Source organism: Triticum urartu, chromosome 5, assembly GCF_003073215.2.
Source record: "Triticum urartu cultivar G1812 chromosome 5, Tu2.1, whole genome shotgun sequence".
Taxonomy (NCBI): domain Eukaryota; kingdom Viridiplantae; phylum Streptophyta; class Magnoliopsida; order Poales; family Poaceae; genus Triticum; species Triticum urartu.
The window spans coordinates 441,779,917-441,793,575 of NC_053026.1; the positions used below are offsets into that span (position 1 = coordinate 441,779,917).

At 42.9% G+C, this 13,659-nt stretch overlaps 1 protein-coding gene across 1 annotated transcript; it reads left to right on the forward strand.

Moving 5' to 3' along the window:
- Positions 1–604: 604 nt before the first annotated feature.
- On the forward strand, positions 605–8,037 carry LOC125509634 (RNA cytosine C(5)-methyltransferase NSUN2-like). The gene is made up of 15 exons (XM_048674650.1): positions 605–934; positions 1,255–1,343; positions 2,283–2,349; positions 2,430–2,545; positions 3,187–3,253; positions 3,358–3,406; positions 3,807–3,892; positions 4,019–4,272; positions 4,350–4,405; positions 4,826–4,911; positions 5,178–5,270; positions 5,919–6,354; positions 6,471–6,991; positions 7,104–7,332; positions 7,423–8,037. Exons 1-15 carry the CDS (start codon positions 761–763, stop codon positions 7,722–7,724), a joined length of 2,625 nt encoding a protein of 874 aa, XP_048530607.1. The 5' UTR covers positions 605–760; the 3' UTR covers positions 7,725–8,037.
- Positions 8,038–13,659: the final 5,622 nt, after the last annotated feature.

Below are 13,659 nucleotides of genomic sequence, written 5' to 3' on the forward strand. Positions count from 1 at the left end.
CCAAGCCCTCATTCATCTCCTTGGACTCTGAGTCAGCTTAACTCCAAAGTCCAAAGTTCCTCTTGCAGTACTGTAGTTATTTCAACTTCTCATCCAGCTGAGGCCTCAAGCTCTCGATTTCCCCTGAAATACCGCGCAAGAATCCTCCTCACAGGCCATCGTAAACTCTCTGCATTCCGACAGCCCTTCGCTGCTGCAGGAGTCATCGGCGTGGCGTGGGGGCGACGGCGACGTGCCGATGCACGCCCCCTACGCTCACGGTGGCCGCCGGCGGTGGCGGGATGAGGTTGGCCGGGAGGTGGAGAAAGGCGCCTAATTTCCTTGGAAGGTCACGGCGGCGAGGATGATGCATATCGGCGGGGGGTTGGGGCAGAGAAGCTGCAGATCGGCGGGGGAGAGCAGAAGAGGAATGGCTCGACCGACAGTGTGAGCCTATCAATCTCGCGGAGATGGGCCCACAGATTCCGGCCCACAGGTCTTTAAACTAGTAAGCCCATTAGGCGTCTGGTGTGAATTTCAGCCCATAGATCACTTCGCGCTGCTCCGATTCGCAATGAGCCCAGCCGGGGCCCGCCTAACCGTTCCCCACCCCTCGCGACCTCGCCTTTCTTCCCACCTCCATCGCCGCCACTCCCTAAACCTCACCACCAAACCCGCAGGCGCTCAAACCTTCCTCGCTCGCGCCACCGCCACCGCCACCTCCCTCCGCGCCGCCGCTGACGGGTCGCCGCAGCTGCGGAGCGTGCGCTAGAGGGGAGAGATGGGGGGCGGCAGGAAGCGCGGGCGCTCGCAGCGTCGTCACTTCAAGCAGGAGCGCGAGAACGTCTGGAAGGACAACCCCAGGCGCCCTCCCGCCTCCGCCGGCGAAGGAGGCGAGGGGAACGGCTGGCAGCCGTTCGCCACGGAGAACCTGGCCTTCGAGGCCTACTACAAGGTGCAGACGCCTGGTTCAGATCACGCGTAGCTTCCCTTTTTGACATTTTTTTTCTCCATTAACATGGAGCAGTGCTAGCCCTTTGATTTTTCATGCATCTTTCGTTTTAGAGCGGGATGATTTGTTGTTGTAGTGCGGATGTGTCAATATAAGCTATTATTTGTAGGGTGCAGCTCTATCTAGATTGCTGATTAACGTATTGAGTACTGATCTCTGGAATGCCTTGCGCTGTCTTTCAACTGGATGTAGCATTACTTATAAACTGCTGATGTGGCTTCTGTTAGATTCTTACTGAATGTAAATATGTGTATACCTTGCAGGGGCAGCAAATTGTTCCTGAGGAAGAGTGGGATGCCTTCATGAGCATGCTCCGGAAGCCATTGCCAGCCGCTTTTAGGATTAATGCGAGGTAACTTTACTTTCTCTGAAACGTAAACATGTTTTGCAAGGCCTGGGCTCAACACGATTGGACACTGACTCAAAAACCAAACCTACTAAATTTTCTGAACTAAGACTTTCCTAATTTTAGTCTCCAGTCGAGAGCAGCTATGCTCTGCCCTCTGCCTTGTCAAACTCTGAGACGGATGCAGCAGCTGGCAGCCGCTTCCTCCTTGCATAGGAGTTCCCCCACGTAACAGTTAGCGTGTATGAACCAACATACCAGATTATTGATAATTGTGGCATACCAGTGATACCGTATTTGAAGGAGAACCTCCTTGTCAATCCTGAGAACTATTTCTGAAATAGGAACCTCCTGGCACGTTTATGTTCTAGATGAAAGACCAGCTACCTGGTTGTTAACTGTGATCAACTAGGTGAAAGATCAGCTAACTTCTCGAGAACCACATGTTTGATCTGCCTCCTCCTCCGAACAATCACTCTATTCGGGGAATCTGCACTACTCTTTGCAAGAGGATCCAGTTTCATAAATATTTTCAATAAATTGGTGTTATTTAGTTTGTAAGCATATGTGGCATTCTGGCTGTTGCTCACTGTTTGTCAATTGATAGCTATTGTGTTTTGTTGGCAAAATTTTGGACTTGACTCCATGGAGGTATATACTCTGTTGACATCAAAGGATGATATGATTCTGTTCTGCTTTGCCTGCTGGTTACTTGCTTTGCTTCATCAGCCACTTAATTACGAACACATCTGTCACCTTCTCCTGTGTTTTTAATTTGCAAGAATATAAACAACTGACCTAATAGTTAGAGCAAATTGTACTCTTTGTATTAGGGACCCTTTTTACTTCTCTTTTATGTCAGGTATAATTCTGATAACTTAATTCTTATTTTTAATGTTTGATTCTTCTATTGTATTGAGCTAAAGGTTTTTATTTGCTTCCCAGCTCTCAGTTTTGTCAAGACATTTGTTCACAATTAGAAAATGACTTCAGGAAGTCGTTAGAGACTGAGGTAATTTCTTAAAAACTTATGCATACATTTAAGTTATGCCCTTGATATTTTCTATTTCATAATACTTTTGTCATGGACAGGTCAATGATGACCATGAAAAAGAGGCTATTCGGCCTTTGGCTTGGTACCCTGGCAATCTTGCATGGCATTTGAACTTCTCCCGGATGCAACTGAGGAGAAACCAGGCGCTTGAGAGGTAAACCGACCTTGTACTGAATGCTGTTTATTTTAAATGTACCTTGCCAACAGTGTGCAGTATAGGCTACTTGACTACTTGTTAAGCTGGTGTTTCATACAAACGAATATATTTAAACTTCACAATTTTCTTTCGCATAAAGTGATGCACTCATCCACCTTAAACGTTGTTTAATAAAATGCAAATTGTTTAATCTGATTGACCGAATCAAGTGAAATCTCTCATGAATCAGTTATCAATCAACTGGCTTCTTCAGTGATTTGCCTCGTAATTCTACAATTAACGGTTCACCGAAACTTGTCAGTTACCTCTTTTGAAACTTGTAATGTCATATTGTGTATAGCATTTGATGCTATATTTTCTTGTTGAAGTTTCTCATAAGATTTTTTTAGGGTGCTTATTGAATTGATAGAGTAGCTGTCGACCTGTAGTGCCTTAGATAATCTGATGCATGAAGCCATATTGCAAAAGCCAAGGACGACCTTGTTTGTCACCCACCCCCAAATTTCTTTGGAGAATAACATTGTGTAACCATTGGCATGCTCAACAATGTGCTGCCATTAGAAATTGTAACTCTGGAAGCTCTTATACTATATTCTAATGACATCATTGTTGATTTAACATCTATTTTTTGACTCCAGTTTCCATGAATTCTTGAAGCAAGAGAATGAAGTTGGTAATATTACCAGGCAAGAGGCTGTCAGCATGGTGAGTGCTTTATGTTTACTTCGAAGATGCCCTATATTGTTTATCTGTGATGCCTTACATATGTTGGGGCATTCTTGTCTAAACGATGTATATTGCTTTTGCAGGTCCCACCTTTGTTTCTGAATGTGCAACCTGACCATCATATTCTTGACAGTATGTTTTATGATTTATCTATCATTACACATGTTGATGGTGTGCAATTTACATACTAAACTTTCCGTTCTTTGAACTGCCTAATCGATCTAACTTTGGCTACTCCCATAATCCGGTTTGTAACTCCATGCCTGATAAAACAGGTGCCGAAAAAGGGTTTAGAGTTCTAGAATGAGTTTTTTTGTATAAATGCAAATAAGTCAAAACAGAAAAGAAAAATAAATAACATCCAACTTATAGCTACATAATTTGTCCATGAGGTAGCTGAATCTTTCATTTAAGCGCTCTCTTTTCAGGTTGTTTTGGCTTAAACTTATTCACAAGTATTTGATACAGTGTTTAGTTGAGGAAAATTTTCTGTAATATGGTAATATATCATGAATTTTGTGACCTTGTGCAGTGTGTGCCGCTCCAGGGTCTAAAACTTTCCAGTTACTTGAGATGATCCACCAGTCAACAAAGCCTGGAGTGCTTCCAACTGCCATGGTGGATTTCGCCATCTTACATATAACGTTTACAGCTATAGTTATTTACAATTTCTATCAATTCTGAAAAGAAAACATTGATTTATCATCTGTTATTAATACTTTGCACTTTCTACTCTGTACTCAGGTGGTAGCTAATGATGTTGACGTGCAAAGATGCAACCTTCTTATTCATCAGACGAAGAGAATGTGCACAGCCAACCTGATAGTGACAAATCATGAAGCCCAAAATTTTCCTGGCTGTAGTCTTGCAAAGTTCTGTCCAGAAGCATACATAGACGAGTCCAAGCCGCAGAGGTTGGAATTTGATCGTATTCTGTGTGATGTGCCATGTAGTGGTGATGGAACTGTCCGTAAGGCTCCTGATATGTGGAGAACATGGTAAATACTGTACCATTTAGCCTGTTTGCTGCTTTCATTTTCTCCTTAGTTCCTTATCTACTGAATTGGCTACCCAGGAATATCGGCATGGGAAATGGACTTCATCGTCTCCAAGTGGAAATAGCAATGCGCGGTAAGGATTGAAAGATACTTACACCATTATCAAATATGCATTTCGCTGAATTGTTAAGTTGGTTCTGTTATAAAATTTTGGTTTTTGAAATGTACTGAAGCATTCTATGTCACTCTTTTGGTTCCCTTGCACAATTCACTATTGGCATTTGAGTATTTGATCACATGATGAACATGAGATAACATACTGCTTAGGATCCAGGATCTTGTTAAGATATCTTATAAACTCTTGTCAGATGCATACATTATCAAGATATGTATACTGGTTTCGATTTTCTTTTGCAATCAATCACGTGATATATAATCTTGCTCTCATTTTGATGGTTCTGACACTTTCCAACTATAACGGATAGATGATATGCTAGGTGCCCTGTTAATGATTTGCTACTTCAAGAAGTTAAGATTGTATTTTTGTTGTCAGGCATTGCACTGCTTAAAGTGGGCGGAAGGATGGTCTACTCAACATGCTCAATGAATCCTGTTGAAAATGAAGCTGTTGTTGGTGAGGTAATTTTTGTTGCTTCACTTCTCTCTCTGATATTTAATAATATACTAATGTTTCATGTTTGATTTGGTGAGGCTTTTTATTTGTATAAATTTGAATAGTTTGATTAAATCATAAAATCGTGTTCAGTGCACAGCAAGTTAATTGTCAGAGAAATGCATTGAGATTAAATCATGTTCATTTTTCAGCATATTGCCTTTTGCAGGTTCTTTGTATAGTTGTTTTGTATGTCTTGTTGTAACATTGCTCATTATTTTCAACTGTATAGATTCTGCGGAGATGTGGGGATTCTGTTGAACTCCTTGATGTTTCTAATGAGCTACCTGAATTGATCCGCCGTCCTGGACTTAGCACTTGGAAGGTTAGTGTGCATATATCTATATCATGCATATTTTCTTGTTTATAGCACTTTGTTTTGCCCATCAGGTGTTTATTTTCGTAATTAGTCTTGGTTTCTTGTGAACCTGTAACTTGTCATCCTTTGGGGAGTCTAGTACAAGCAGATCATGTAAGATGTTGATCATCTTCTATTTCATGGTCTAATTAGGCACCTTATTTACTAACAATAATCAAAACATAGTGTGCAGTGGATAAAGTGGAGATAGGACTTGCAATCACATGTCATAAAGTGGAGTACATCTCAAGCATTTTCTGTTTATAAATGTAATTTCACTTTTTTGCATTGTAAGTTTTTTAAAGAGGTGTAAAAATGGTTATGTAAAGAGGAGAGATGTCCCAATTTTATCAATGTTCTATTAAGAAGAATAATTCCTTTCCATAATTATTTAAAAAAAATGAAAGTTTGCCTTTGCCACACTTGTGCAAGGACAATCGTGTAGCAAGTGATGTTTTGCTTTGCCCTGCTGCTGTTGTTTTTGGAAACTAGTTTGCATTTTATTCCTTTGTTCTTGATGTTCTCTAACAAAATTATTCTACCCATATTGGCCTCTATACATTGCATAATTCCTGGCACTCTGCTCCCTTCTGTGATTCTTTCCAAGTATTGCAGGTACGGGATAGAGCGTCTTGGTTGGGCAGTCATAAAGATGTACTTCACTACAGGAAGAATGCAATATTGCCAAGTATGTTCCCTTCGGGTAAAGCTACCACGGACAGCTGTACGGCGGGTGGCAGTGTTGAGGTCAACATAGATGCAGTCGATGCAGATATGAGTGAGTCAGGGGGTATCGTAGAGGGAAAACAAGAAACGAAGATAGCGACTGATGACAGCAATAACGGTGACAATGGCAAGACTGAAGAGATAGAACAAGATGAATCTGAGTCTGTTAAAGTTTCAAGGGGCTCAAATGAAAAAACAGATTCAACCTCCATTGTTACAGAGCATTCAAATTTACCACTGCATCGTTGCATGAGAATTATTCCTCATGACCAAAACAGTGGAGCATTTTTTATAGCAGTCCTTCAGAAACTCTCTCCGCTGAATGGTATTTCTTTCGTCCATCTATTCCATATGTTTCAGTTATTATTGCATCAAATCTCATAGAGTAGTAGATACTGGTTCGTAGTACTCAAGTACACTATACAATGAACATAATTTCAGAGAGTCCGGTGGTAGAAGTGATGAAAGGTGAGCACAGTACCTCGAAAGACAAGGCTTTGAAATGTTCTAATGGTCAGGGATCAGATAAGGTGCCGGCTGAAGAAATTTCAGTTCAGCAGCCAGGGGTTGATGATAGCCATGTTCTCGTTGAGCAACAAAACAGAGACATGGATGCTGAAATTTCAAAAGATAGAAGCTCTGAGGAAGCTAAGGTGATTGCTGGTGAGGTGCAAAATGATCAAGCGACAAGGAGAGATAAGAGAAAGACCCAGAACCAAGGCAGATGGAGAGGGGTTGATCCTGTGATATTTTTCAAAGACGAAGCGACAATCAGAAGCATAGTATCTTTCTACGGCATCAAGGATTCATTTACCCTTGAAGGCCATCTTGTGACTAGGAACCCTGATACTAATCATGTCAAAAGAATATACTATGTCTCAAAATCAGTTACAGAAGTTTTGGACCTCAATGTGAAAGTTGGCGAGCGGCTGAAAATTACCTCACTTGGCTTAAAGATATTTGTAAGTGTCCCACTAATGTCTGCTGTTTATCCTTTTCTAGCTTCTGTCAGAAGAGCAAACTTTATTTACAATTAACACTTGTACCATCTTCTGCCCATCCCTCGTCTTTCAGGAAAGGCAGTCGTCAAAGGAGGGTTCGCCATGCACATTTAGGCTATCATCCGAGGGATTGCCTCTGCTGCTTCCTTACATCACCAAACAGATTCTATATGCATCTGCAATAGACTTTCAGCACCTCTTACAGTACAGAATCATTAAATTCCCTGATTTTGTGGATGCAAAATTCGGTGAGCAAGCTTCAGCTTTGCTACAAGGTTGCTGTGTCGTAATATTGCGTGAAGGTACATCACATTCCTTTCCTTTTTGAGCCTTAAATTAAAAGTGAATTATCACAGTTTGATGGCAACTGAACATGTTTATGAATATTCCAGGGCATGAGGATCTAGAGTCCATAGGCATGGATCCCTCTGCAATCGCCGTTGTTTGTTGGAAAGGAAAGACCAATCTGTGCGTCATGGTCACCCCCATGGATGGGAGGGAGCTGCTTGACAGGATCTCGTTTCGTTTCGGGCTCAAAATCCCAAAAGTTGATGATGGGAAGCCCGACCTGAAGAGTGACGATGGATCGGATGAGCAGCCTGATGGTGGCGCCGAGACAGTTGATCCAGATTGTGTGCCTGAGAGCAAAGCAGCAGAAGACATGGATATCTCAGATGTCAAGGACGCCGAGTAGCTCGGTTTGACACCAATGCAAGGAGGCATGTCATGTCTGGTTACGATGATGCAGCAGGCTTACGGGTTTGATGATTACTCTAGTGGGAGTGTTGTTGGCATCCCTTCGTTCTTCCTGTAGGGATTCTATCATATTGCATTGCCATGAAAACCACACCGCATAACATACATGGCGCTAGACTGCTACGGTGCTAGCTGTTGCTCCCCTGTAACGTATCATTTTGTTTTTTGGTGTGATGTTGGTACACGACTGTCGAACGGAACTCGGAACATGAAGGCGGACTATTCTAATTTGTTTGAGACATTTTGATTCATCTTGTGTGTAGGTGCATGCTTCTGGGTGCTTGGGGTGGTCATGCCGGTGATGGTAGGAGAAGCTGTGCCGTATCCGTAATGTCTGATCTCAGTGGTCTGTTCTCTCCGTTGTCAATAAGAGGAACTCGTGCTTAGAAAACGTTTTGCACGAGGACCGTTGACATGTCATTTTGGTGGTAGAAAGTTGGGAGAAGACATTGACGAACGGAAGGAACACCACGTGCACAACTTGACGCGCCAAGGAATCACCGATCAAAGGGGTGGATTCAGTACCGTGCAACATATTTCGGGTAGACCTACTAGAGACCAATGCTTGGTATATCTGTAGAAGGTCTGCCCAAGGTCTTCTCCGGTCCTGTGTCCCCATTCTTATGAAGCTAAATCTTCCAACCTCTTCACGACGTCTTAGCCTTTGGGAGGATGCAAGGACGAGTTGGTGGTCTTCAAAAACGGTATCCCGGCCGTCCCGAGGCAAGAAGCGGCGTCGACCCGGTCACCTGGTCACTTTCCACGGGCGTGCGCACGACCCAGCGCACTGCGCACGTCGAGTCGAGAGACCACACCGTACGTGACGGCCCGACGGGAGAAAAGCACTTGGGCAGGCCACGGTAGCTTTTAGGGGTGAGGTGGTCGATGTCACGTCCGTCCGGCGTGCCGGTGGACAGCGATCGACCGACCTGTTTGCACACGCTCTTGGAGAATTCCCGTGGAGACCATACAAGTCCGCGGCACCGCCAGCTCCGTGGTGCCAACTGCTAGCTAGTGCTACTAGTTGCCAGAGCTATTCGGTCGGTGCAGCTCCGGTTGTCATCAAAAGAGAAAAAACGGTCGGTCGGTGCTCCGGAGAAAGTAGACTTTGCCTGATGGAGCGTGTGGCGACAGTGCCTAGCTGGCTCCCTCGGTTACTTCGGTGTGGGAAACTACCGTTCAAACCCACACGTGGCATGCGTTCAAGTTCTTGTAGACCAGAATTCAACTTCTTGTCTCTTCTCTGCGCTTCAATCTTCTTTTTTTGGTTAATTGTTGACGTTTGGAGTTCGCCTTGGTTTTCCGGATGGAAAACTATTTATGATCATCTTGTCATTCAACAACAATCTTTTTCTTACCCTGCTCAAGTTACAGATCTTTGGATACCGGATCAAAAGAATTGGAATGCAAACTTGATCAATTCTCTTTTCACTCATGAATTGGCTAATACCATCCTACAAACTCCTATTATTAATGCAAATGGTAAGGATATGTTGGTTTGGAAACTAACTCCTGCAGGTGAATTCTCTTCCAAAAGTGCTTACAAGCACTGCTTCGACAATCTTCAGCATCCACCAAGGCAAAGGCCTAACATTGTTCCTATGCAGGTCATTTCCCTTCTTAATCAGGTGTGGGAGGATAAGCAAATGGCACCAAGAATTCGGACATTCGCTTGGAGGCTTCTTAGGAAAGCACTTCCTACGGGTAAGAGGGCATGTAGGTACTCCAAGCATATCAATGAAAACTGCTCTAGATGTGGACAATTAAAAGATGAAATGCATATGTTGTTTCTCTGCCCTTTTTCTAAAGCTGCATAGTTTTGCTATTCTTGGTTTATTAAAACGGAACCTCTGGCTGAAAATTATCATTCTATTCCTGATATGATTTGTGCTTTGGTTACATCTCAACATCCACAAATAAACTTGACTACTCTCTATACTTTTCTATGGTGTCTTTGGAAAGCTCGGAACGACTGTCTATTTTACAACAAATTATGCAGGCCTTCCCAGGTGTATCCTGCAGCAAATGCAATGATTCAAGCAACCAATTTAGAAGATAAGAATTTCGCTCAACAACAAGAAAACGATAAAGCTCAAGAGCAGTTGCAGGCTTCTTCAACAACCACGCATACACATGACTGTAATAACCTTGCAGGGAATGTCATCTTTTGCGACACAGCCTGGGAGAGACGCACAGATTCAGAGCTAGGTCATGCTGGCTTAGGAGTAATCATCACCATGCAAGACAATCGGCACCTCCAACAACTACACGTCTCTGCGCTTTCGCGTCCAGTTTCATCACCCCTCCAGGCTGCGACTTATGGGCTGCTCCTAGCTACAAAGTTAGCAGATCTTCTGCAGGTTCAGAACCCTCACTTTTGCACCGACTGCTCGGTGTTAGTTTCGCGGCAAGGTCATCAACGGTATTTGCTGCTCCAGGATCTTGGGAGAACAGACCTCTCCTTGCAGAGATCCAAACCTCTCCCTCTTTTAATCGTAACAAGATCACTCACATCAACAGAAGCAACAATGTAAAAGCTGAATCATCAAGCTCGATTAGCTTTGCGGATTCAGACAAGGTCCTTAGCTGTTCGTTGCTTATGTACACAAGCAGATCAAGGTCAATGTCCTGGCACGGACATAGTTTCTGGTTCTAGCATGAGTCCCTTCATGCTTCTTTCTGTAAAATGCACCTGATCATCAATAAAGTTCTCTTGTGTTCAAAAATAATAATCTTTTTTTTTGGTTGTTGCCTAGCTAGGTTGCTCAAAGTCCTGGATTAGCCGGTTTGTGCAACTGCGCTCACATTGCAACGCATAGTGCTTAGACTAGACTGCGTACTACTCCCTCCGTCCTAAAATTTTTGTCTTAGATTTTTCTAAATACGGATGTATCTAGTTACTCCCTCCCTCCAAAAAAACTTGTCCCTCAAATAAATGTATGTAACACCAAGTTAGTGCTAGATACATTCATTTGAGGAACAAGCTTGGGACAAGCTTTTTTGAACGGAGGGAGTACATTTTAGTGTTAGATAAATCCGTATCTGGACAAATCTAAGATAAAATTTTTGGGATGAAGGGAGTAGTAATTAGGTGGATAATTACCATCTCATCGGCTCGATAGGGCAGAAAAATGGAGCCTGACGTGTGGTTTGTTAATTAGTAGTACTACTTAGGTCATTATCATCGATGACAAAAGTGTTTTCCTCTGCTAGACTAGATCAGTAATGTCACGTCACAGAGAGAAACGGTACACAAGTCCATGGTCGCAAGACGAACTGGGAATTTGTTTTTGGCTGCGCGCGATAGTACGACTCGTGTGTTGGATCTTTTGTTGACGCCTAGTATGGTTTTCTATGAGCTCGTGACCCATCCGCTCTGAAAATGCTGGGGGGATAACCCTTTTTTAGATGCAGTTCAGCGCTTAGCGCCGTTGTGGACACGGCGAGACGTACTACGGTAGACTTGGTGCTCGGTCGCGTCAGAAATCGTCGAGGACGACGACGGCCATGCTGCATGCATGTGACCATGGCTTGGTTATGAGAACGGTATCGTAATGTGAGATCTAAGGCATATTGAATATATTTTTTTCCAGGGAAAGTCGCATTGAATGCTTGACCACATCATATATTATTTTCAGGAAAAAAGAAGTTTTATTTCAATATTAGAGATAATTCCATATTGAAGTTCGGGGTTGTATCTTAGACTTTGATGGTAGTTCAGAGTTGTAATCTGGATTTCTCTCTCAAAATTATAGGGTTATAGTTAAGATGTACAAGTTCTTCAATGCAAGATGATCCTCTCTATAGCCATAAAAACAGTGCTAAACTTGGTTCGACTATGCAAAATCAGTCGATCTGTTATCCTAGTTTGCTCTCGTCTAAGCTTTTATACAATAAACTTCCAGTCCACAATCAATGATTTAATCTCAGCTACAAGACAAGCATCTTCTATTCTTAAATAGTTGCAACCCACTGCCTATTTTTTCTCTTCATGCAACGATGCCACATCATTAAATCATGCATGTGATCATAAGTTACAAGTTATGCACTCATCTATTCATGTAACTATGCCACCTCAGCAACCATGCATGTTAATTGTTCCACTTATTTTTGTGCAGGCATAGACGGTCATGTTACACATTCTTGTAGTATGACCTACATATATTTGTATGTTGTAAACTTGGAGCAAATATATGTAAGGCCAGGTTACACTTTTTTGGTTAAAACTGCCATCACGTTTGACTTCAATCCAATAGAATATTCTTTTTATATAACTTTTTTCACATGCTTCATATACTTTATTGTTTTCAAAATACATTCTGAAAGCTTTTTTTGGCAATAGTTTTAGTTTTTTTAGCATCTGTTTATGCATATGTTTTGCCAAGGTTTCCGCAGCAACACGCGAGACATCATCTAGTATGCTGAACGAGCTAAGCCGCCACCAAATAATGTCGCTAAAGCCTTTGAAGAGTCCAACCGGACAATGATGGGCCCTTCAGAATGCTGCTTAGCCAACATCATGTCTTGCATCATAGCATGAATCTCTGTTTGAAGAGCATCGTTGCAGTGGAATAAGAAACGATAAGTTGCAAAGATTACACTACCTTCATGTCTCCTGAGAATCATTATCCGCTGCCGCTTCCCATCCACAGATTCAGTATGCATCTATTTTAATAATGCTATGTTCATCGTACTGGAATGTAAATTACAGTGATAGAGGTATCCACTGATCTTTTACCGAATCCAAGATAAATAAGACTTCTTTGGCCAAACGTATAATTCAACATGTAATTCAGTCGAGGACGTGCTTCTTATCACCACTCCCTTACTGAAACTGGTCTGACCTTGCCAATTATAGCCGAGAAGTCTTCATGCACGTTCCCCATAGAGACTAAGCTCCATGGAGCCGTAGCCGACGTCGTTGAACCCCTTATCTGATCCGAAGTACCTGGCCGCAGACCTTATTGGCATACATGCATGATGATAAACCTTAACCTCGCTGCCCAGAGGATATGACATGGACCTACACCAGACCTCCGTCGATTTTGTCCCGCCGAACAAATTTGACGTGGATCGGGGCCTAGAAGACCATCTCGACGACAAACCGGTACCATTCACCGAGCACTGCCTCCGCGAGGACCACACAATGCCCCATGCGCCTTCCAAGGGTATGAAGCAGTGGCGAATCTAGAAAGAAATGAAGAGTGGGCTCAAAGTTTAAGCCGAGAAAACTGAACGCTCTTTTGAAGAAAAAGTCGCTTATTTCCTAATCCTTTTGTGCAAATAGACTGAAACTTTCCCGGATTACTATTGGAAACATGTACTATTTACTAGAATTTTCCTGCATGGTGGTGCCGAGACGGTTGAACCAGATTGTGTGCTTGAGAGTAAAGCATTAGAAGACATGGATATCTCAGACGTCAACGACACGGAGTAGCTCGGTTTGACACCAATGCAAGGAGGCATGTTATATCTCGTTAATATGATGCAGCAGAGCCACGCTACCTGGCTTACGAGTTGATGATTACTCTAGTGGGAGTATTGTTGGGAATTCCTTCGTTCTTGCCGTAGGGATTTCTATATCCTATAACATTGCCATGAAAAACCACACCGCATAGTTGGTGCTAGACTGCTGGTTGCTCCCCTGTAACGTATCAGTTTGCTTTTGGTGTGATGTTGGCACACGACTGTCGAACGGAACTCGGAACATGAATGCGGACGGTTCTAATTTGTTTGAGACGTTTTGATCTTACGTGTAGGTGCATGCTTCTCGGTGCTTGTGGTACTCATTCCGGTGATGGTAGAAGAAACTGTGCCGTATCCCGTGAAGAATCTCAGTGGTCTATTCTATCCGTTGTCAATATAAGGAACTC

What these genes read in the sequence shown, in the direction of transcription:
- LOC125509634 (XM_048674650.1), top strand. Translation starts at nt 761, where the DNA reads ATGGGGGGCGGCAGGAAGCGCGGGCGCTCGCAGCGTCGTCACTTCAAG. An exon ending in AGAAACCAGGCGCTTGAGAG is followed by an intron (nt 2,546 to 3,186) that starts GTAAACCGACCT and finishes TTTTGACTCCAG; the next exon opens with TTTCCATGAATTCTTGAAGC. An exon ending in ATGAAGCTGTTGTTGGTGAG is followed by an intron (nt 4,912 to 5,177) that starts GTAATTTTTGTT and finishes TCAACTGTATAG; the next exon opens with ATTCTGCGGAGATGTGGGGA.